At 39.7% G+C, this 25,942-nt stretch overlaps 1 protein-coding gene across 2 annotated transcripts in view; it reads left to right on the top strand.

Annotated features, from left to right (window-relative positions):
- The window catches only part of BMPER (BMP binding endothelial regulator), a 149,377-nt gene that overhangs the window by 98,263 nt on the left and 25,172 nt on the right, over positions 1–25,942 (top strand). For both annotated transcript variants that reach the window (XM_021553292.2, XM_021553289.2), the window contains exon 13: positions 5,256–5,592. In XM_021553292.2, coding sequence (XP_021408967.2) covers positions 5,256–5,592 — 337 coding nt within the window. The remainder of the gene's footprint in view (positions 1–5,255; positions 5,593–25,942) is intronic.

Genomic DNA, 25,942 nt, shown 5'->3' with positions numbered 1-25,942 from the left:
TGCTGCACTAGAAGTAAAATTCCTACCTTATTTCTAGAAACAGAGAAGGGAAATAGCATTCTCTCATGTCTTTTGAGTCCTAGAAAATGCATTAATTGTCAAAATGCTAAACCAGAGGACTTACTTTTGTTTTGATAAACTGTTCTGAAATGATGGTATCTTTGCGTAGATAAATACTGAGGGGAAGTTTAAAACTTTCTCATTAGCATGTCTTAGGTACTACTGTAGTCCTGAGAGATTTCTCTTACACAGTGAAGTACTGTTTTAGTGAGAATACCGTTTACTGTTAATTCTATTAAATACCATGTGAAAGCAGTGAAACCAGTCTTTCTTAGGGAGTGATATGGTCACAAGCCTGACACATAGTCATACTCATTATCTAGCATGATTTTATTTTGGGGGGACACTAGCACCCACTTTTGAGCCGAGAATTTAGACACCTGTTCATATCGCTCCTGGAAAAGTGAGTCTGCATAATGTGGATCCCAGCTCTGGGCTCATTCCTCAAAGAGGCAATACAGATTTTTGTGGCTGTCTGTAAAATGCACACAAGTTGACCATTATTCACAACTTCTAATTAGAAGCATCTTGAGGGTTTTTCTTTGCAGCCAGCTGAACACCATGAATTCAGGCAATGTGCATTAGCCAGCCACAGGCCAAGGAAAGGTTTTCAACTGAAGATGAATGACAACTAATCCTGCTGCTATCCAATTTGTTTCTGGTGCAAGCCTACTAAATGACTACACGCATCCTTGTCCATGTGTTGGCAGAGGAAGTGCAAACATGGCATATGACAACATACCAAACAGTGTGTAATCACTGACAATTATAGCCTAAATAATTCCTCCCCTTAAACGGAGCAGGATCAGGTTTCTCTTGCTGAATACAGCATGATGGGCCAAGTCCTACTTTCTTCAGCACATAAGGCCTGAGAAGTAGCAGAATGACCTGGCTTCATTTTGCTGGGAGAGGACAAGCAGTAGAGAATCTGTAAAGAGTAAGAATGTGCTGAGTAGAATGGGTTTAAAGGCAAACATTTTGTTCCGCAGGAAGTTCTGAGTACCAGGGGAAAAAAATTGGAGAAATTTCTGTTTCAGAAAGAAACATGGATTTTTAAAAAATATGTGCATTCTTAGTGTAGGGTGAAAAAAGAGGGAGGAAATAATGAAAAATAAGCAAAACTGCTGCATTAGAAGTAAATTCAAAGTAAAATTGGGCTGGGAAATGCAGGGTCTGGTGCTTACAGCTCAGCCAGCATTCCCATGGATTTTGATTTTCCTTTTGCAGAGCTGGGAATTTAGCTTTAGATAAAACAGGGAAGCCCAAAGCTTCAGGAAGTCTTGTGGTCTCTGGCTACAGGTCAATGTGCATGGCAGGACAGTCCTGAAGTTTCATACTCTGATCATTCAGGCTTCCAGGCAGCCCACCAGGCGGGCTGGCAGGAAACCAGTTTGGAGCCTTGCCGGTGCTGTGTTGGAAGTTCATTGAATATGATATGTCTCCCTGAAGCATTTCAGTTCTGATGAATTGGCATTTTCCAGTGAAAACCTGTTTTGTTGCTAAATTCCTCACCAGCTGTAGCCTTGGATGGCATGCAGCAGCAGTCCTTGCACTCTGCACTGGGAGCTATGGGTATGCTTGGCATGTGTTGAGTCCTTATCCAAATTTGTGTGCTAGAAGGACAAAGGACTCTTTGGTAAGCAACATGGGGCTGGTGTTACTTATCTATTCCTCTACTGCACAATCATTTTGTTGTTGTTTCTGTGCTATCTTTTGCACAAAGCCACTTTGCTGCACTTTTTCTGCACTACTTTGGCATTAAATCTTTAGGAAAGAGTTGTTTGCCAGTTCCTGAGGATGCCTTTAAATCTCAAGGATGCCATGGAAAATCATGCAGAACAATTGATGAGAGGTCCTATAATGGGGAACTCAGTATGTGATATACATAAATCCAGAAGGATTTTTTTTAAATGGAGTAGAGTAGACAATGTGCCAAGTTAAGAAATCAAGTAATAAGTTGGTTAAGCATCCTTCAAAAAGAGGGAGTAATTGGAAAAAATGAAAAAGTAACTCAGAGAATATTCCTTTTCTGCACATCACCAGATGGGACAGATGTTGCATCCTTTGGCTTCTCATCTCTTGGTTTCTGATTCTTGTCCAAATGAATGGGAAACTCATTCATTTTGGGCGGGGGGAAGAAAGGGTGGGGGTATAGGCACCAAGACAATCTTCCAAACAGTTTCTGCTGCCAATGGGACCATTTCAAACACTGCTCTGTAGTATAATCCCATCTGTCACAGCTCTTACTGGTTTGCAGAAACTAACTGGACTTTCTGCTTGTGAACAAACAAAAAGCACACACTGCACAGTGTGATCAGGCTCCAACAAAATTATCATGCATGTAGGAGTAAATACCTTGTTACTCCAAAAAAGAATAAACTGTGTTGTTATGGACAGAAACCTTTAGGCTCTTCATCAAAGTCAGAAATTACCCTTCCATCTGAGCAATTACAGCAGAATAAAGTGTAATTAAGCCATACCAACTAGAGGAAAGTACGTCCATGTGGCAGTTACACAGTGAGTCTCTTAAATGAAATCCAGTAATCAAGGCAGGAATCTCTAGATTTTAAAATGAGCATTTTTGTATGCTGAGAAAAAAAAAAAGCCATAATTTTGTGTTATTCTTCTTCTGCATACCTGCATTCCTTCTGCAGGTCTACAAAAGTAACATGTAACAAGTATGTTAACTCAGAGGGAAGAGGACATAAATGTTCAGAAAAATTTTTAAGTTAACCTTTCATAATTAATGTACTTTCACTGAAGGTCAATAAGTTTTGTCTTAAGGGAAAAAACTAGTCTTAAAAGGAAACTTAAGGTAGAATCCTTAGCCAGTCTTTTCTGACTTTGTTTAAAGTAAGGAGCTTCTGAGGGAGCTTCTCTGGGGGAAAAAACTTGTACACAGCCTTAAAAACTAGTTATTTTCTGAACAGAACTGTCTGCAAATTTGGATCTTGATGCTTTAAACTCTGAGAAAGTTTATATGATTCTCAAGTCTGAAGAAATCTTGGTTTATAAGTTAATGGCAAGTATTTTCTAAGTGCCAGCACAGCAGTATTAATCTTGTGTCTGCAAATCAAGCTGTGTTTTGTTTTGTTCAGTGTTGTCAGAAGCAAAGACAGCTGGATTTTGAATTTGTCCAGCAATGATAATGTATGAAGCAGCTTAAAAGGCATCTTTCCCCCTTGCCACTGTGCTGGCCTCATTAACAGTTGTAGTCTTGCACAATTTTTCAGTTGGCTGGGTGTAAAGTGCCTTTGGAGGAGGAGACAGTGGCCCCATCCATGCTGGGTTTATGAGGTAATTTGAAACTGATTTCAGGCATAGTTAGCTCAGGATGTATTTGTGCTATGATTGCTAAGCTATGGTGGTAATAAAACAGTGTAATAGACTGCAGTGACAGGTAATGCAGAATTACCTTCACAGGCTTGAGTAAATAATTCCCAAAACTTCTGGAGACATGGTGTAACCTACACAAGCTCTGGGGCAGGATGTTAAGGTTCACGCACCTTTCTGTAGCCATAATTTCCTCTTGAACCTCACCGTGTTCCTCTGTAGTATGGGTAGGAATTGTCATATGAGACAATGGGATGTGTTGCTGAAGGAAGGGTTCCAGCTTTGAACTGAGTCACTGGTATGTTAATTACTTGCATGAGGATAGGGCAGGATTTGGATCACACAGTGACAAGCACTGATTTACAAGGGGAAAGGGTGGTACTAAGCCAGCCCACACAGCAAATGAAGAAAGCTGGAGTGAAGCCCTGGTCCTGCACCACAGAGTGATGCTCTTTGGTATTCTTGGCTAAGCAGGGGGAACAGGGTAAAATCTGGATTATCCTGTTGAAAAGCAGGATCCTGTGTTTATCCTTAACTAATGGCTGCTCACAGGGATTTTATGAGAACAAGTTAATATCAGCAAAATTATTTTGATTTTCAGATGCAGGGTTCCTGCAGAGTGACATAGAACCGTTCAGGAGAAAGTGGAAGTAATTACAAGAAAAGCCATTTTTGGGTAGAAATTAAGCAGCAGTATTTCTTGGTTGTTTTTATCCCAAATGATATCAAAATGGTTTTCCCTTATGAGCTAACTATTTACTCCTCAAAGAATGGAATCTATTTAATTTACAGTTACTCAGGTACAAACTAGAAGTTTAGTCTCCACCTGATCTCTGGTCCCTCTATAGTATCTCTGGGAACACAAAGACATTCAGAAAGTAGTTCTGCATTAGACAATCCTGTTGTGGTCCAGACAATCCTGTTGTGATCCAGAGCTGCCTATTTTACTCCCTCAAAAGTCCCAGACAGCTGACTTAAGCTAGACACCTAGTTTTTAGATGGGCACAGACAGATAAAATGGATGTCGCTCACAAAAAGTAACTTTGATTTTGACATTCCAGAAGTGCTAAACCTTTCTGTAAAGCAAAATGAATGAGAGGGCTTACATCCCAGCCACTAGATGAATGCTAGATGTTTACCATAATTTCTCAGGGTTGCTAACTTATGCAGACTAAAAGTTGGTAATTAATGCCTTTTGAATGAACAGTTTGAATCCAATTCAGAATGCTTTTTTACAACAGTTTTGCCCAGCTGATATATCTTTGTTGTAGTCTTTTTAACTGTTTTTACTCTTACAAAATAAGGTAACTTGTATTGGAACAGTTGAATTCACCCCAATGAGAGGGTGATGAGTAGGATGTTTCCCATAAGGTCATGGCTGGAGTCTCATAGGTCATGGGCATCTTTGTATTACCACTACCTGTGCAATGGGTAACAATGGTTGAAATTCTGGACCCCCTGCAAAGTCACCTAGAAATTTACCATAGCAAATTCAATTTGCAGAATTTTGCAAGAGCCCTCCTTTGATATTGATATCCTGCCTTGGCTCTATATTGTTTAGGATAACCCCATTCATTAGCAAGAGAGAACAAAAATAAGAGGATATAGGCATGAATGTATTGTAATTGCCTGCAATTTAAGAAACACTGCACTTGCCAGAGGCGCTTACTGGGAACTATATAGAAATCTAACATCATTGTAAGAACTAAGCCAATAGCTTTGTTCTGGTTCCCATTAACAGTGTTTCACAAACATAAGGTGCAGTTTGCTATCCTCAATTTCTTCTCTCTCTCTCTCTTTTTTTTTTTTTTTTTTTTTTTTTTTTTTTTTTTTGGTGCACTTTTGTCTTATCTTTTTATTAGGCTTGGAAATCTCATGGGATGGAGACAGTTTTGTGGAAGTTATGGCTGCACCTCATCTGAAAGGCAAACTCTGTGGTCTGTGTGGCAATTACAATGGGCACAAACGAGATGACCTGATTGGGGGGGATGGAAATTTTAAGTTTGATGTGGACGACTTTGCTGAATCCTGGCGTGTGGAGTCCAATGAGTTCTGCAGCCGCCCGCAGAGGAAACCCATACCGGTGCTCTGCCACGGGACAGTCAGGGTGAAACTCCGAGCTCATCGGGAATGCCAGAAACTCAAATCATGGGAGTTCCAGAGCTGTCATTCAACAGTGGATTATACCAGCTTTTACAGGTAAGTGTGGCTTGCTGTGGAGGGTGATACTAAGTTACTGGGTGAGGAGAAAAACCACATAGTAGGGCCAGTTTCAGTAGCACCTGAACACATGTTGAGATATGTTTATAAGATTTAATATACAGCCTCATATTATGGGAGGTATTCTGTATCCAGAATCAGAAGATGGTCCTGAGAAAATAGACCTGAGCAGCCAACAGTGAGAAAGGCAGGTAGGCTTGTGATAACCTAGAGAAAAAGTACTTTTGGAGACTGAAGAAAGACAGGGAAGAGACTTCAAAACATTTTTGCAAACTCCCTCTGATTTCAAACTCAGTTGTAAAGTTGAGGCTGACTTCAATTGCTATTGTTTGTGGTCCACAGAATTGTATCTTCCCGGAAACATTTTGAAAATTACTTTATTAAAGCAAGGATGTTAAATATGTCTAATGCCTCTTGGATGGTGTGGTTTGTGGATTAAGAGTTTGAAAGGGGCAAGTTAACAAAAAATTCCATGTATGGCCTGTCCTACCCTGGGAGAAAAGAAAGACAGATGAGGATCTAGAATTCTTGTCTGAGCGCATTATTTAAGATTTTTTTATCTTTAAAATGGTTAAAGTCTAAGCCACCAAGACATATTTTCTGTTCTTTAATTGGCATGAGTTTATTTGTCCCTTACTCAGTAAATACAATTGTCTGTTCCTTTGAGTGCCTGACATAAAAGGTAAGAGCTAGCTGAGTCACAGTTGTATGGTTGTGGATGAAGCTGCCTGATCTCTGTGCTTCCAGCTTTCCCCACATGGTCACATTCACTATTTGATTTATTAGGAAAAGCTTTCTAGAATGCCTCAATTTCCCTTATGAATTGACTTTCCTCTTTTTTTTATAATGAGACAGAAAGACATTTATCTAATCCAGCAGAATACATCTGAGACTGGGAAATGCTAGAAGAAGACATACAGCTTGGCTTGTAGTCTGTGTGCCTCTGCACTTGTTTTGCTATGGTGTATCCCTGTGCTAGGAGCCTGGCAAAAAGTAAAGATGTGTGCAGGTTATTATAATACTTTATCTTTTCCAATGGCTGAAGGCACAACAGAGAGCACTAAAGAAGCTAACACACACACAGGGTCTGTTGAATGCATTTCAGCAACATTCGCATCTCACTTCCCTTGTCTTTTAAAGGTAAGTGGTGACAATGCAAATGGAAAACAGGCACAGAGAGATTTGTTTAATTTTGCAGCGGATTTTTTGTTCCTTTTTTAAAGTAGCCCATGATTAATTTAGTGCAATACACTTCCTGACAGCACAGAAGAAAGTGATTTATATTTTGGCTACAACAGTCAAAAAATTCTACATGCTTGCACTTAAGAATTACCATAGAGCTTTTCTGTTCCTTTAAAATTATATCTAATGTTCTTGAAAGGCACTGAAATCAAGCAAGTATTTAATTAGATTGTGCCCTTTTGTAGAAAAGTGTATTTTTCCTCTCAGGAAAAGTTATGACTATCATATTGAAATGACCATCAGTCAGAAGTAGCTGTTGCTTCCATTTCAGTGTTGCTAGCTGTTAAAATGCTCAGATTCCAACACAGGAATGAAGATAAACTATAATTTATAGCTAAATAATTGTATGTAATAGAATGCTGCTTGTTAGAAACTGATAATGTTATAGCAAGGAATTTTGACAATGACCATGGTCATTTTTCATACCAGGAAGTGTCCACAGGGAAGTAATGATTATGGGACACATATTTAAGAAAGATTTGCATTTTTCCATTCAAAAAACTCATTACTGGTTATGTGCTTTTGCAGGAGATTTAGATTTTCATTGAAAGAAATTAAAATTAAGACAGCTTTTAACTGAGGGTTTTTTGGAAAGGCATATTTAGTCAATGTTCACTAATTTCAGGGTAAGTTTAGCTAAATTTTTTAAAATTTTACTATTTTAACTCTGAGCAGGCTCCTAGCAGTAAGAAAGGGGAGGAGGCAGAATGATGGGGTTAGATTTCATTTTTTTTCCTCCCAATGTACTCATTGAATTGAATAGCTTCTCAGTTTTTACCCTCCAACATTACATATTATGGAATTTTTCCTTTTAAAATACTAAATTTTCAAGAGCTAAGCTTTCTTGATCATTCTTGCCTATATTATTGACATTGCTTCATTTTCATTTTGCTGCTTGGGTTGTGAGCTGCTGCTAATAAAAATTCTCAGAAACAGAAATAAACTCAGCAAGAACATTAGGAAATAGGGTGAGTTTTCTCCAAATACCAAAAAAGGCAGTGAATAATGCATTGCAAACGTTTGTTTGACATTGTGTTACTGAGGAGATTTGTGTGAAGATATCTCAAATTCATTTTAAGTCTCATTCTTTTTACAGCTGTAGTTTCTCCTTTCATTAGCCATCCAAAAAACTTACAGCATGATTGTCATGATTGTTAAGTGAAAAGGATATAGTTCATGTTTTAGAGAGTAGAGATCTAGCTGCATGTTGACTCCTGTGCTTGACTTTGAGAGATCTATGGCACCTTAGGTTTTGCCCCTTACCCTTATAACCCTTTTTTTGTGATGTTGTGACTTTGGTGACTTGTGTTTCCTGGCAAGGCATATGGCATAAGAAAGTACAATGTAAGTGTATGAGAAAGGATTCTGAAATAGTCCTGACTGCAGACTAACAAAATTTTACACCACTTTTTAAGTTCTTTGTTTTGTAACTAAACACATTTTATGGTTTGTTTTTTTTTTTTTTTAATTGTGGTTTGCTTTGTTTAGTTTAAGGCTGGTATTTTTTTGTTTGTCTTTAATGCATTTCTAGTTGTTCAGTACTCATGTGTAATACTCTAAAAATAATCCTTAGGGTTCAACTTTTTGGAGGCAAGTTCATTAAGCAGGGAAACTATTTTGAACTATTTTCTAGGATATTTTGGTAAATCCTGTGTGAAGAAGAGATTAGCAGTTAGTGTCATCCCCATTGCCACATGTCTATTTTAGTATTTCATTATGGCTAACCATCCTAGAATGGTCCTTGAAAAAAAAAAATGGTAAAAGAAAGTTACCAAGGTTGCTCAGTATCAAGCTGCAAGTAAGATATTTAAACCATGTATGCAATAAAGCTGTCAATCAAACTCCTGAAACTGCTCTTGAGTATAAGCAGAACTAAAAATAGGTAATACTATCTCAATATCTTGTGCTGTTGTTTACAGAAAAAGCTCTATCACATTATTGGGAAATATTATGGTGCCATTTAAGCTCATGAATGAGGATTTGGGGATTTTGGGGAGCTTGAAAGAGGAGAAGAGGACTTCCTGTTCTCACCAAACCCTACTCCATGGCTGATCTCATTGTGCATCTTTGAGCTGTGCCGTAGCAGGAGCCTGCAGGTGACTCCAGCAAGTGAGGCCAGTGAGCAGTGTGATCATGCAGGGCAGGTCACCAGTATGACCCCAAGCCTGCTTTGCTTGGTCATGACTGACACCTCTCAGGAGCCTCCTTGAGAGGATCAGGCAGCCCCTACCAGGTATCTAGGGACTGCAGTGAGAGAGTCACTGCAATGCTGCATTAGGCAGGGAGAAATGTGGCTGCAGGAGACACTGTAGAGGAAGATACAGGATTCATACTCCCTGAACACCTGCCTTCATTAGCATCCGTGGCTTTCTAGTAGCTTGTTGGGCTCTTTTTTTTTAAAGCAGTTGCATCAATGGATTTGGAACACAACATCGACATTATATCAGTATATCACCCATCTCTAATACACCTACACAGCAGCTGAACTGATAAATGACTAGTTAGACAGTACTTGAGTCTCTCACTATTGCTCCAACTTTCGAAAAAATTCAGTATCTTGGTTTTGCTGTGCAGTAGATTTCTTTATTTCACATTAGAAAATTTTTGTCCCTAATTCTTAAGAGAAGTCTTTTTATGATTATTACTCTCCCTGCCATTCATACATATTTTTTCTATTGTTATTATTATATTTCAGCAGGCAATAGCACTCTGAATAATTAATTACTCTTCTTCTCTTTTGTAATTGTCCTGGGATGTGTTTTTCTCTTAAACACTTTAATCATCAGCAGTTCAGGGCAAGCAATAATTAACATCCTAATAGCATCATTTGTTTGAATCTGTTAATCACATGCATTCAATAATTGCAAATCTACTTTATTGTAATTCTTGACTTAAATGTTCTTTGTGATGTGGTGACATTACTTCATCTATAGTTCTGGGTTAATCAGTTATTGAGTTTCTGTCTCAGTTAACCTATTAACTTTATGCAGTTAACTGCTGCAGTCTTGCAGTTTTTCTAAAAATTTTCACTTAACTAGAGAAAATATTACTGCTTGGAGTTGAGGTGTAATTTGCAACGTTGTGTAGCCTGTTAGATTTCTGTTATTAAGATTCGCGGTAATGCCATAAAACGGCTGCAGAGAACATGTGAGCATTGCAAAGATATTTACAAACTGTTTGAAACATGAGGACCAAAGGTTTGTGGCTTTGAAGCAAAAGGTTTGAAGGTCTTTTTCCCTGTTAACAAAGATGTCCTACAGCTGTAAAATTCATGTGGTTATGCCCCTATGTTCACTCAGCAGGATGGTGCAAGAGAAATGTACACTGAAGAATGATTTAAGAAAATCCTGTTTCAAGTGTTTAAGGGGTAGATGGAACAGATATCTCTGGAATCCTCAGTTTACTGCCAAGGCACAAATTGCAAAATTCTCCCCACAAGATTTTCAGGTTCTGGCTATGAATTAGGACACAGGAGTTGCTCCGCCTGAGGCCAGGCTGCTCCAGGGCTCCTCTGTGGTGTAAGTGCAGGGTAGTTGTAGCTCTTAGTGCTCACCAGGGTGACTCCTGTCCTGGCTCCTGCTCCTGAACCAGCCTCCATATGTGTCTTTCCACCCCACCCAAGGGCAGAGCTGGCCTGTGTGCCCCTTCATGACAAAGCCAGTGGTGTTGGCTCAAGAAAGTCAAGAAAGGGACTGATGGCATGAAACTGTGACTGGTCCTGTTACAGACCTGGCACAGAGCAGGTGTTGGCTCTTGCTTCCACTGGCCCTTGTGCTGAGGAATGGATGTTTCTGTGCCTGTCAGACTATCTGTCTGAAGCTGGCCCTGAGTCTGGGTACTAGCAGCAGTGTAACCACAATAGAGAGGCGCTCAGGATGAAACAATTTATTCAGCTTCTTGGGCAACTTGTCATGGAACAGCTGCATGGCCTGGGGAACTTCTGGTTATAAAGGAATTTAAACATATTTGAAACAAATATTGTTTCTTTTTTTGTTTTTAAGCAAATCTGCACGAGGATGTGAGTTTTCTATGAATCACAGAATCACAAAATGGGTAAGGTTCCAACCTTATTCATGGGTTGGATGCCCATGGGTAAGGGTTCCAACCTTACCCATCGATGACCCCTGGGACAAGAGTGGGGTCATCTGGTCCAACTTCCCTGCTCAAGAAGGATAATCCTAGTGTGCATGGTACAGAATTGTGTCCAGAATTGTGTTCTTGAATATGTCCAGTGAGGCAGACTCTGCAATCTCTCTGGGCAGTCTGTTCCAGTGCTCAGTCACCTGCACGGCAAAGAAGTTCTTCCTCATGTTCAGGTGGAACTTCCTGTCCATCAGTTTCTTTCCACTGCCTCTTTTCCTATTGACTTGTACCACCAAGAAGAGCCTGGAAACTCTTGGCACCCCACTTTTAGATATTTATACATGTTAGTGAGGGTCCCTTTCAGTTGTCTTGAGGCTGAACAGGCCCAAATCCTTCACAAGAAAGACACTCCAGTTCCCCAGTCCTTGTTGCCCTCCCTGGACCTGCTCCAGGAGCTCCTTGTATCCAGGAGCCCAGAGCGAGCTCCTTGTATCCAGGAGCCCAGAGCTGGACACAGCACTCCAGATGTGGCCTCACCAGGGCTGAGTAGAAGGCAGGATCACCTTTCCTCGACCTGCTGGCAATGTTGTTCCTGATGCACCTCAGGACACCACTGGCCTTCTGGGCCACAAGGGCACACTGCCATGTCCTTCTTTCTGAGCTGCTTCCCAACACTTCGGCCCCCAGCCTGTGCTGGTGCGTGGGGTTATTTCTCTCCAGGTGCAGGACCCTGCTTTTGCCTTTGTTGAACTTGAGACACTTCCTCTCTGCTTATCTCTCCAACCTGTTGAAGTCCTTTTAAAGGGCTGCACAGCAATCTGGTAGTAGATGTATAGGCACTAAGTGAGCCAGTGTGTCCCCAACCCTTGCAAGAGCTCTGGTGCTTGGGAACCAGTTATCCACACCTATCTGTCTGGGCTGCCTACTAACTTTCCTTTATGCCCCTGTATGAATTGACATTATCCCCCAAACAACTCAATGCCAACCTGTGCATTTTGTGAAAGGCTGTGATGAACTGCTTCAAATACAGGCAAGGGGCACCATGACATAGACTGTTGGTGGCTGACAGTTCTAACAATGAGAGAATATGGACTTTGTGGTGTTTGATGCATTTTGGGATTTCTAGGAGAAAGCATCAAATTGTCCTGCCTATACACTAATGGTAAAGAGTACTGCAAAACTACTGCATATATGTAAGATCACCACTGTTTTAAGACCCCTCCTTGAAGTATTTTTCATCTCATATAGCCAAGAGGCAAAGTTGCCAGAAAAATACTGTTTAGATGTAAAGATTAAAAGTTTGGATTTGGACAAATGGGTTGAGTGGTCAGAAAAGATAAATCTAAAACCAAGCAGAGCTCAATTATCTGCAGATCATGATTCCTCTTCATCTCTCCCCACACCCCTGATCCTGGTGGGGTATTTTTCATGTAACCAAGTCCCATTCACTTGTGTATGTTTAGAAAAGTACCTCAGGAATTTGGGCTAGAAAAAATTCTTCTCTTTGTATCAGTGGTTATTACAGCTGTAAAACATCGAAGCAGTGCCAGTGGATTCACAGATGTCTTCTTTCCTGTTGAGGTATTTGGATTCAGGGCGGAGGGGAAGGAATTAGGGTGGAGAGGGCTCCAAAATCTGACAAAACAGTGGTGTTGGATAGACACCATTCACCTGGCACTGTCCATAGCTTGATTTCAGCCTTCAGCTTTCAGCTTTCCCCTTGTACTTCCGTATATGGAAAGGTTGGTTTTTTTTTGTTTGTTTGTTTTTTTTTTTAACAAGGAGAGATCTGTTATAGGAAAACCAGATGAAGCAGCATACTACTATGTGATTAAACCCCTGCAAATTTCCTTTCCTTCAAAGGATGACATGTCTGGAATGTATTTGTTTTGCTTACTTAATTACATGATCACAACCCTACCTGTCCTTCTCCACTGAATGAAATGTTATTTCCTACTTCTTATAAGTGCATTATGAGGCTTCATTTCTCACTTTTCTAGGAAAGAACTTAATTTTTCATTATCATGAATGGAACTATATAGAGACTTATGACAAAAACCTGCTTCTGCCTAGTAAAACTTCATTTCTTTCTGGTTTATTATCTGGCTTAGTGAAATTCAAATCAGGTGTTTCATAACTGATTGCTGTCTTCCTCATTGTCCATTGTCTGACAGATGTGAGACTCTGCATGTGAAACTGTGAGGTCAGTTTGACTGAGACACAAATGGTCCTGAAGGATGGTAAGCACTATGGAGTAGGGAGGAGGCAGGGAGACATCTAACAGAAAAGCAGGATATGGCCAATGTCCTTATCATTTGTCAGTATGGACTCATTCCTAGAGCTTGTTGTTCCTGTGTTGTTCCTGGATTACTTTTAATAGAGGTGTGGTAGTTTGGTGGTTTTTTTTGTTTGTTTGTTTTTTGTTTGTTTGTTTTTTGTTTGTTTTTGTTTGTTTGTTTGTTTGTTGTTGTTTAGTTTTTTCTACAGTGCCTTGATGTCATGAGGTAAAATTCTGATTCATTGAAGTCAATGGGAATTTTGCTGTATTTGGGTGACAGGTTGACATCATTATAAATTTTCCTGTCCCAGGCAGCTGTAATACAGAAATCTTTGCATCAGTTAGTAATCCTTGTTTTGTCTTCCCACCATTTGCTGTACCACAGATAATTTCAGAAAGCTTCAGCTAGTTGTTTCATTAGCATTCTTTACTGGGATAGACAAAAGAAAACACATTCAAATCTGGACACCCATATCCTGTTTGCTGGTCTCTTTTTTCCTAGGGGATAACTAAAGGGTGACTCTCTAAGGCAAAAAAAACCCCCTAATTTGTCTGGACACAGGCAACTGAGAGATTTGTTCTGTGCTTTGCTGACTAGAATTCACTTGTGTTCTTTTTTCTTTTCTATAAGGAACTTGTAGAAAACACCTGCAATGATATGTCTGCTGTCCCTCACATTTTCCAACACTTCTTTGATAGGCTTTAAAACATGCACTAGGAATAATTTCTTTAATCTAGAGTTCACCATCGTAAATATTACAGCTACAGTATTCAAATGCCACTACATCACAGTGAGCATGAACATGCTGTAAGGCTACCATGCTGAAATACAAGCACATCCTGGTTGCATACACTAATAAATAGTTTTTGAAAGAGCCCTTTCCCATTCTGGAAAGCACCACAGATGTTTCAGTATTATAATAAAATACATGAAGTTTAAAAAGAGGAGAGGTGTGGAGAGGAACTGTTAGAAAAGCAGAGTGATATCCTCCCTCACAAAAATATTTTAAAAATATGCTGCCTGCCAGTTGGTACAACTTAATCCATTGCCAAAGAAAAAATACCTGCTACTCTGCTGTATTTCTTTTTAGCTGCAAAAATAAATCCTATTTTTGGAGAGATGCTATTTGGAAAAGTTTTAAGCATTATCAGAGGGAACCACCATGTCTCTGTCAGGTACCACAGATTTTTAACTACAGCTGCTACAAAATCCAAGATCTCTGTTTGATTTCATTTTAATTAACCTCTACAACAGGTTCTCAGCAGGGCTTTCTTTGGAAATTTGTTTTAATTTAATTTTAGCTTTTTATGTTTTAAGCTTTATTGCAGTATTGACTTTAAATAAAATGCAGAGATGCTTAACTGATGGCAATGTCTATTTCTGTACATAAATAATTCAAGAAACCAGCCCATCAGATCTCATATTCTGCCTAAGGAGGGCTCAGTAAGTGTTGCAAGGAAGAGGAAACCCACCCACACGGTAGCTGGCCAATTGTGCCATGTCATATATGGGGGAGAAATCTTTTCAGGCCCCTGAGATGATGAGTTTACATCTCCATAACATGACATTTTAATTGCCTTTCCTTTAGCATGCATAACTGCAAAGCTACTATATTTCAGTTCCTATCTTAACCCACCTGCAGCATATCCTCCCTAATTAGACACACAGCAAAGATGAGCAAGGGTGTTTATAAGCAGACAAATGAGATGAATTTGTGGGAAATGTTTTAAAAATAAGCTTAACCTAATCCTCCTGTTATTCTTATGAGTTCATTTATGTTTCTGGCAGGATAACCAGACAAAGCAGGACGTGAGCTGTAACCACCACAAAAAAAAAAAAAAATCTGTAGAAAGCTTGCCTTAGGAAGGTTTTGACAGCTCCAAAGAGCTTATCAAGCTTGCTCTCATTTTATTTTGGAGAGCTGACTTGCTGCACACGAGGGGTCCATTCTAGAGACATTTTATGGGTTAGATTTAACTGAAAGTTTTTATGTGGGTGTTTTTAATAGTTGGAAATTTTTCCTTCAGTTTTGCTGTCTTGTTTTCTCAATCTCACAGGGCATCCAAAAAATCTGAGATGTTCCCAGGCTTTGAGATCTCTGTGGACCTCTGCATTATGTCAGCTTTTAAGTAGCTGTCTGTGGTATAAAGCAGCAATCTGAGGTATAGGCAAATCTCTTTCTTTCCTGTCTGTCCCCATAAGGGCTTGCTGTACTAAGAGGTGTGTGAAGATCCCATACTCCACACTTGCTCTCTCAAGTGCACAAACTACTATTGTGTAAAGCAAATAACTTCTAATTATTCAAGACTCATTTTTCTATCATTCTTCACAATATGTGAAGGAATCAGCAGGACTTGTGATTTACACGTTGCCTAAAACAAACACAGCACAATCCATTTTGGGGTCCTTTCCTGTTGCTATTCAACCTGAAAAATGTTTGCACCCTAGGCAGTGAAGCTCTGAGAGCAAGAGCAGATCAAACACCAGCTGCCAGCAGTGAGATAAGAGATGCAGCCCTTGGACAACTGTGAGCACACAGGTCCTATATATGTAGCAGGGCAAGTTCTGGTGAAGACCTGGGACATGACAACAAAAGGTTCTAACTCCCCATGGCAAGTTTTAGCACCTAAGGATTATTGTACCCTCGGGCATTGCAGCACCAAAGCAAAGAGCAGACTTAATGGGAGCAGACAAGAATGGTGACACAGATACTTGTGCTTGCCACTCCAGTCCCTTGTCTTGGGTAATGTATGGGTATGTGTGTTCAGCTCACCTATTCTTGAACTATTGACATGCCCATTGGAAACACACATGTAGCTGTGCTCCCATAATTAAGTCTCTCTGGTGGATTCATCCGAGCAGACACAGACTTAGGGAGTTTGCCAGTGTCATCCGGGAGTAGGGGTAGAATTAAAATGCCACTGGATCCAGAATACATTATGATAAGTACCTTCCTCACCCAAAGGGAGCAGTAGGGTTATATTTTAACCCAAAATAGGGGTTTTAACCCAAAATAGGGATATGCATATATGAGAGCAGGTGCTGTGATTTCACCTCTTCATCATGATAGGCAGAGGATGAAAATGTTAAAGTCTCTCTCTGACTCCTCCACTTAAGCCAGTTAAAATTAAAGTTGTTGGTGAAGGTACTGGGAATACTGAAGGGAGTTGGAGCCATATGTTTTCTTGCATTCCTGGGTACTCCTACAACTAACATTCTGTTTACACAATATTCCTGAAACATAAAAGATAAAATAAATCTAGCATGTGAAAATTAATAACAAGTAATTTCTCTTATGATAACTCCGGAGGAAGCTGTTCTATGTGTTAAGGTATTCAGACAGCTGAATTTGTACATCAGCTCTCAAATGAGGTATGTAGTTTACAGAGAGTGAGTGCTTAAGATTATGTAGTCTATGAGTACATGAGGAGCTTGTTGAGAATGGTGGATACCATGGCAGCAAAGAAAAAGATTACAAAGTTCATTTCCTAAGTGCTCCTTCTTAGCACTTTACATTTTCAGATCACAGTGTAAACATTTAATTCTTACTGTACTCTGGTTTGAAGTTGTTGAAATGAAGAAAGACTTCTTTGCTGTGCAGGAAGTCAAGAGCAGAGTTGAGACTAAAACGTGAAAATGCCTGGTTCCTGGCCTCAAGCTCAAGTCCTTCTGATGGGATTTAAGAGGTTTCACATGCACAAAAAGTGTATTGTCTTATTCTTGTCAAAGCAAAGTTCTCAAACTTTGCTAGTTTTTTAAGAGGGTGCTAAATCTTCTCTGCTCCTTTAAGGCCCAGGAGAGATGACAACCTCATTAATATTCCCGGCAGCAATGTGTCTTTGGCAAGTAAGAACCTTAAAATAAGTCAAAATCTACTAGTGAATTGAGACATGGGCTATAAAACACTTGCATTTGGAGCAGGAGGAGACAATATACAAGAAAACCCCCACTGAACTCTGTGTTCAGATATCAAAGATTTGGCTGAGGTTTGAAAGCCCATTTTTGTTGTTCTGCTCATCAGTCTGTCTACATGGTTTTTCTCTGTTATGTTTATTTTTCATCCCATTGTTCATGAAAAAGAATTTCCATACTCCTTGGAGTATGGTAAGGTGATGACATAGATTATAGATGTCCATGGTGTCCTCAAAGGATGATGTAAACTTTCAATAATTTTAAGATTTGCTGTGGTTATAGAAAACATTTTCAAAAACATCTTATTAACTGGTTGGCATGAAGGAATACCCTTCTTGCCCTTGTGTCTGAAGGCAAAGACGATTTGCTGACAGTATAGAGAAAGATCACTAATATATCACTAGAAAGGATTGAATGTTTTTTGGTAATCAGAGAAGAATTTTAACAGATACCACAAAAATGTGTCTATTTTGTCTGCCATTGAGCTTGTTAATATGATCTCAGGTTCTATATGTTAATTGGGCTGTGTTTTGTCAGCATCTGAAAAATGTAGTTCCCACTATTTGCTTCACAATTCCTCACTTTACAGAAGGCCCAAATCTTCACTGCAACCATTAGAAGTAAATATCTGACTTCAAAATATCCACTAGCCCAAAATCAAAATACACTACAGAGGCATTTCAGCCCATTTGTAAGGGATATTTGGTTCATATTCCAGCTCTGCTTTAACGCACCTGCTCTGATTTCAAGATCATTTTTCTCTTTGCTTAGTTTGATCTCTACAGTAATTTCAGACTGGTATCCACCCATACCCTACAGATGCAGAATGCAATTAACAGGCATCTGTGAACTGTGTACTCTGCACAGATGGGTAAGATCACACCAAACATGGTGGCAGAGAATCACCAAAGGAACAACTTTCTCTAGCAGGGTGTACTGTCATGAGCCTGTGCTTTCTCCCAAGATGTCTAGACTGCTGCCTGACTTGACATAATCTATTTCATAGCCATAGTCCATATTACATGGTAGACAATGATGTTTCTGACCAGGATTCCCATCTGGTTTTTGAGGCAAGGAATTCACACTGCATGGCTCTTTATATCAGCTGCATGCAAACTGTGCACTGTAGCCCCAAGAATTTTCTTCACCTGCATCCTTTATTTCTCTTTGTCTCTCAGTGCTGTCCATATTTCTTTACAGATGATAAAGGAACACTTTTTAATTATGGAATACTACAGGGATTTTTTGTCAACTTTCTCCATCTATAGAAGTTAAAATTTTATATGGGCAGAGGATATTTAAATGTGGCACTGGAAGTAATAGCATAAAAAGATGCTATTTATTTTCTTTGCTGTCCTTGCAGCAGATGGGGGCTATGTTCAAAGTCATGCCAGGGTTTAAAATTTAAATGCGCAGAGAATTGTTGGTGAAATATGTTTTAGTTCTATAACTGTGATGGGAATGATCAACAGTGGTCTGTGCAGAATGTGTAAAAGCTTTTCCATATGACTAGGAAGTCAAGAGTTGATAAATTTCCTCAGTGTTTATAATTAAAACCCAGAAGAAGATATTAAACATTTACTGGTTTCTATGTTGTGGTCAATATTAAGATTTATTGACTTGAGGACCAATATTGACTGGGTGGAAACTAGGCCTGATTTTTCTCTTAAGACCCACTAAATCTAGATGGTGACTAAAGGCAGACAGTTGCATGGTTTAGACATCTAATAGCAAACTATTTCAAGGATAAGGACTTCTTTGCCTTTGTGAAACATTCCAAAGCTTTTCTAATGTTTTTACGATGCTTTAGGAAATTTGGTATTGCAGTAATGCTTTTAAGAGCTTTTTATTTGTGGAAATGCCCCTTTGACATACAGTTGTTGGAGTTATGTGGAGTGCATGAAAATGCTGGATTGGCAGCCTGAGGGAGAGAGAGAGTTTTGTGTGTTGAGCTGGTGGAGTGTTGTGTGGGTACATTATGAACAACAGCAACAGAAGTTTCTTGCAGTCTCTTACTGTTATGTTTCCAGCTCAGTGTGTGACAGCGCAGCTTGCTGAAGTCCACAGAATCCTCTCTGTATCTATCCAGTCCTTGACTGTCTCTGAATTACTGCAAACAAATGATGACTTTTGTGACATGAACTGCTTTTTCCTGAGAAGCGTGAAAATGCACCTGAACTCATTCCAGGTCACTACTACTTATGCTTTTGTGTTAAAAGTTTTATAATTTGAATACATCAGATGCCTGAGAGTTTGAGCCAGGAAAGTAAGAGATCAGAGACTGATCTCATAAACCATCTTCTTACGTGACTATCACTCCTACATACACAACATATGTATTTTTGCCTGCTCCTAACTGTTGCCTGAATTATATGCATTTCTAAAGATCTGAACACAGAAATTAATCTCTTGCAGATGCTGACTTGTGGCTGGCAGCATGCTTCATTTTCAGACTTAAGGTACTAATAAAATGCTTAAGTCTGCTTTCCATTCAGATGTGAGAAAGTCATCCAGATTGACATGAACAAAGTCTTTGATTCATTTTTGTTGGTGGTGAGAGTGGACCTAGCTCATGTCTCAGAGTTCTAGACAGGATGGTATTTCATGAAGTTGACTGCCCAATAACCCACTCAACAGTTAGATCCAGCAGCTTTTGCCACCTCCCTGCCAGGGCAGCTTGGAGCCCATCAAATTACATGTTCAGACTGAATTCAGGCTTCTTGGTGGCTCAGCAAAAGGATTTGTTAGGAGCAGAGTGTGGAATGATCAAGAGAGGATTACTGTGCTTATGTGCAGTAGGAACATAAACAAATTTTTAATATTAAGTGCCAGCTGCAAGAGAACTAGCTTTATCTTAAGGTTAGTTGCATTTCTGAAAAGACAAACAGAGAGATTGATTTTCAAGGCTTGTATGGGCTTTGTCCTCCTCTGCTGTAGTGTCCACTCTCTGCTTTGAATAGAAAAGTGACGCCTTACTTATCCTAGGAAAATGCATTATGTTCAGGTAGGTAGTGTTTCTGGCAAAAAGTTATAACTTCTTGCAGAGTTTACCAGAAGCCAGTTGCCTTAATGTTAAAATTTTTTAGTGTTCCTTTATGTATCTTGTAAATATGAATGCTGTTTTTCTGTGCAGTAATCCAAATTAAAGTGGGAAAGAATATACATTCCTTTTTTTTTGGTTGACCCTTTGTTTTCCCCTGTTGTAGTACAGGTGTGACAGTGATGGAGTAACACTTCTACGGGTCTGTGGGGCTTCTGGAAGAAAGGTCCCTCCCAGGGCTGTTCACAAAGTGAATCATTAGCCTGACTGTAACAATAAATACCATGACAGAGAACATGGAAGGATTTATCGAAAGGTCACATTCGCCCAGGAGGTTTCTCTGCTGAGAGAAGCTTGCAGCTGTGTTAAGATTAAAGAGTGTCAGAGAACCATAATGTGTGTGATATTTTCACTCTGAGTAAAATATGAGCTGTTTGTCTAACAGCCCCAGACGAGGGATTCTAGTGTCAGACTGCCTTGGGGATGTCATATATGTTTCCAGTGGATTTTTAGTGTTGAGAATAATCTCCTCTTTGAAAATTTATCTGACACATCCTAAACTCCTGTGATGCCCAGGAGGAGAACTTTGTCCTACTATTCTGACTACTTTAATAGTCACTCAGAAAAGGGAATCATAATGGAAATGATTCAGACAAATAACAGAGGTCTAAATTATGTCCCAGAAATGGAATTAGTCAAAATTAATCACTCACCTTCTTACTTGAATATGCTGGTGGGCCAGACTGTGATGTGATAAGCCTTTTATCTGCAGCAACAGGCAGCTGCTTGGGTGTTGTCTCATCACTGGTGGTCTTCAGTGTAAACCCTTGTGTGAGTTTTTATGCATGCATGGAAGGACATAGTCATGTAGTTCAGTATGTGGCAACACCTCTATGGTTAATCTTGTTAACCTACTTCTTCTTTCATTGATTATATTTTAAAGTCAGGAGTGGTGTCATGAGTTTAATACTGATTTAGAAGCAAGAGTTTTGCCTTTAGTGGCATAGGGTGCACTGTAGCCCATGGTTGCATGAAGTCTCTTTGGTCTATCCTTTGCAGATTACATCAGTTTTCTGCTCCACTGCCAACAGTGAGCCTGGCTTTCTGAGCTCAGGCAGGACACCTTGAGCTTTCAGAATCATTCTAAGCAGTTGCAGTCACCAGTAGATGCTGTGGAAAAACAGTCATGGCACAGAAGGATAAGGAATGTTGCTGTACTGAATGTTCCTTGGGGAAGTAATTGTGGTTATTGTTGCATGTGTAGACAGTAAACAAATTAATCTTCTGACATGTTGCAAAAAACACCAGAGAAAAACCATGAGAAAGTTTTATATCATTTTAATAGTGTATTGTAATTTCCTACCCACAAGTCATTTAATCTTTTATCAGAGGACTAAGCATTGGAAGTGCACATGTGGTGAATGCAAAAGAGAGATCTGCTTGTCTCTCCTCCTGGGTTTCCATTGTGAGTTCATTTTTCTGTAAACACGTCAGTGGCATTTTTTCCCTTGTATTTTATAGAAGCTTCAAGTGATCACCTTGTGAAAAGTGGACCCTACTAAGGACTGCACAACAGGTTATAGGAAAATATTTCAACAGCTTGGCAAGAACCCTTTAGCAGCCATTTAGCAGGTTTTTTGTTTAAAAGTGGGATTAAAAGTAGCCTTGACTGACAGGTCTCAGCAGTGTAGCCATGCTGGTTGTTTGGATCATCTCTGAACCTGCTTTCTGACTCTGACTCCACATGGTTCTTATGTTGGCTTGATCTAGAGTCACATAATTGTTGTAAGAGATGGGTTTCGATGTATGATAGCTTTTAAATATGGAAAGTTGCCATGAAACACAACATGCGGAAAGAGAAAAACACCTGGAGATGAACTGGTGTCATGTTTCTGTTTTACTTCTGAAAAACCTAAGATTATATCCCAATTGCACAAAATAAAATATCTTAAATTAGTTCTCTTAGCTTGAGCAGAGCTCCTAGAGGACCTTAATCGAAGTAAAGCACAAAGCTTTTGACAGAAGACCTAGAGCTTTTTGTTTTTTGAGTTTTTTTTTTTTTTCCATTTGTTTAATACAAAGGTGATTCAATCCTAGTGGAGAGCCATCACTGTAATCAAATATTTCTCTGTGTTATGCTATTAAGTAAAAAACCTGTAAGTGGTGCAGTGATGCTCTCAGCTGTAGTCTATTTAGACACAGGAAAAGACCAGAGTCCCATCATAAGGAAGTGATCCCTTTTCTTCAGGTGGCCTTGGTCTTTCATTTTAAATCTTCAAAGATTTTTAGTAAGTATAATTTTATTTAAACCTTCAAGAGGTGGCTGGTGTTTTGGAGGTGAGTAAATGGGAGGTATGAGGCTTGGCGTCAGCTCTGTGCTGTGTCACATATGAACTAACCAGGGATACATCAGTCAAAGTCTCAATATCTGAGTATGTAAGATAAAGCCTCCAAAATCAGAGAGGAATGGTTGTCAGGTGCTATGGTGGAGTCTATCCATCTCTTCTAACCTTTTGGTGCAGTTGGGTTATCAGCTGTGCAGAACGTGGGCTGCCATTTAAACCACTGCCCACCAGTGCAGAGTTTTGCAGATGCACCCAATTGCACCAGAGGCTGAAAATATGAGCCCGAACCATCTAGGCAACAGGTACTTCAAAATTTATTTTTATTCTCCTTTATAAACCACTTCTTTTCTGTCTCTGGTACTCTAGCTTTATTGATGAATGCTTGCAAAAGGAAAAAAAAAACATAATGAAGTCTCTCTTTAGAAAAAGATTTTGAAGCAGTGACCCTCTTCTGAACTTTATGTCATGGTTTCCATTTGCTGTCATGCTTGGTGCAATTTGAAATTTCCTGGCATCTTATCCATTGGCTCAACACTGCAGTTTTCACTTTTTCTTCATTGCCCACTTAGTGGGCAGAGACCAGGAATGTGCTTCTGGACTAGCTTGCTTTGCTGCGTTTAGGTCTCCAATGAACCAACCCAACAGCTTTGCTAATGTCAGTGGGAGTGTTGTTGAAGAGTGTGTTTCATGGAAGACAAGTTGAAGAAGCATACTATAGAGTTTAGTTTTGCCACCTTTTTCTGTTTGATGACTGGAGCAGAGAGGTTGGCACCAGATTTTAGAGTTGTTGTGAACTGGAGGTAGGAGGGGAGTCCAGTGCTGAGGGCAGCAGCTGGCAGCTTGATATAGCAACTGAGAGGCATTTGCCACTTAGCTGATCTCTGGTGTCTGCATTTCCTGACTTGCATGCTGTGTGATTCCTATGATGGTTGGAAACAGTAATAAAAGTGGATTTAGAATGAAAAGATTCCATTCTGCTATGTGGTCTTTTAGAGTGCCATGGGTTTTCCTATATAGGTTTCTGGGAAAAGGGCTGCTCCAGGGTGTTTACTTCACTTTGTAGGAATTTGCACTCCAACCAGAATATGAAGTTGTTGGAAGTTCCCTGTAGATAAGACCATGAGTGTGACTGCCAATGTCAAGGGGATATCTAAATGGAAAAATTTACTTTGACTGATGCTGTGTAAATGGATATTTTTACGGGGACTGTCCCTTTGCAGGGGAGAATATGCAGAGAGCTAGGACTGCATATTGCCAGTTTCACCAGCTCCAGCGTTACTCTCAGTACAAGCCTGTGGCAGGACAATTTCTGCAGATCTCTTCCATCTTACATCAGCTGTGGGTCAGACCTTAATGGCACATTTTTCATGTGTCTCATTGCAGGTGAGATGATTTGCTTGAGGCCACCCCAGAAAAATCATGTCTATTTAGGATTAATAAGGAAGTGTGTTTTAAGCCTACCCTAGACTGCTGTGCAACTGCATGCAGTAGATCATAGGGCCTGTGAGTTCTGCAGCATAAAGCAATAGAGGTATTTTGGTTGGTAGTACAATAATATTAACAATAATTATAAACAATGATAATGTGGAAGAATTATTGCTCTTTACAAAGTTCTTCTATTTAGCCTTTAACCTGATATTTTCCTATTTTGTCTTATGAATGGAAAAACATCTCTGGGTCACTTTATTGCACAGAAAATAGGAAAAAGGAAAATACGTGCTGGTATTGTCATCATGGCTGATGAAGTCTAGTCAATTTACAGATTTTGCACAAAGTTGCTGGGACAACTGGTGCTGTTTTATTTCAGATTATAATATAGGATAGCACTTGCTGCTTCTGTTGTCAAGAGAAACTCTGTGTTTTGAATGTCACCCCTCATGACCCCCTTTTTGACCTGGATAGCTCAGTGCTGATTAATCTAAAATGACGCTGCCAAGACCTTGGGCCAGGAGAGTGTATCTCTGTAATATCTGGTAAATATTAGACAAGTAATATGATTACAGTGATGAGGCAAGGGCATCTTCCACTCTGTGCATATTTCCCATTGCTTTTGGTAATCAGAGGCAGCAGATTGTGTGCTATGCTTCCCCCTGCAAAGGGCTGGGATTTGGAAAGGTCAGTAAGCACATCTGCTGTGCTTCAGGCGGCATCAGAGGAAGCTCTAGGAAGCACGTGTACCCCAGAAACATGATTTGCGTATTGCTCTGTGGTCACAGAGTGTGATCTTGCATTTTGTTCATCATCATGAATGCACTGGAAGGAGAAATAAAAAATGAGAGAGAGGCTCTGCTATATTAGTATAGATAGTCTGAGGCAAAGAATTGAAAGCGATGAAACACTTTGCAAGACAGAGCAATGGGAAGATCAGAAGGTGGTGTCAGGTCAGGGCCAGGTCTGCCATTCTCTCACTGCTGAAGACATGATTTGTGAGTATGTGGGATAAATCACTTTCCAAATTGTCACCATTCTTGTCCTTCCCCATAACTGGGTTCCAGAGGGGAAGGTGGAGGTTCCTTGGTTGGGTCTGCCCACTGCCTTGAACGTAGAAAGAACAAACTTAAGACTTGGCATAATTTCCTTCTTGTATCCCACAGATGTGAGATCTGACTGTCAAAGCACATAATTTAGCAACTGCCTCTGGTTTGAATTGAGCCTGGGGCTATAAGCTGTTTGCATTCAGTGAGCAGTATGCAAGTTGCATTAAATTAAAGGGTGACTTCCCTCTGCTATTGGACATTTATATAAATAATTGGCAGCAAAACACTATCCTCAGAAGAAGCTATGTAAAGGTGCTGGAGTCTTTCCCCACATGTTCATCTGGATAATTTTTAATTTTGTGAAAATATATTGCTTCCCGTAATTTCTTTTAAATAGGAGATTTTAATGCTAGGGCTCTTATTTTGCCTGTGTTTTGTAAGTGCAAAATTTAGGATTTTTCACAAGTTAAAAAGTACACAAGATGCACAAGCTTAGCAGGAAACAGATGGGGGAAATGGCATTTCAAGCTAGTCTGACTTTAAAAATATATACTGTAATAGCACATGAATGAAGGTTTGAGCCTCTAGGTTGCCCATTTACTTGTGTGTAAAATGAAATATGGAAACAGAACATGGAACAATGGAATGCTTCTGAGGCTTTATCTGTTGATCTCAAGCATTCAAGGGCTGCTTGCTATCACTGCAGTTTCTGTCTGGCATAAAACCCACCAAATGGTACAATGGCTATTACCCTCATGGAGCTCATGGAGCAAAACCACAGCGATTTGTTGTGTGACCAGCTCCCTCCCCACTTTGGAGGTTGCAGTCTTTGGAGCATGTAAGCCATGTATTTCAAATTTCCTCAGCTTTTGGATTCTATCTGAATGTAAAGAGATTCTGTTTGAATGTAAAGAGAAGAGCATTTTCTGAGAGGAGGAGGAACAGCTGAGG

This window comes from Lonchura striata, chromosome 1 (assembly GCF_046129695.1).
Source record: "Lonchura striata isolate bLonStr1 chromosome 1, bLonStr1.mat, whole genome shotgun sequence".
NCBI lineage: Eukaryota > Metazoa > Chordata > Aves > Passeriformes > Estrildidae > Lonchura > Lonchura striata.
This window is presented reverse-complemented; position numbering and strand designations above follow the sequence as displayed.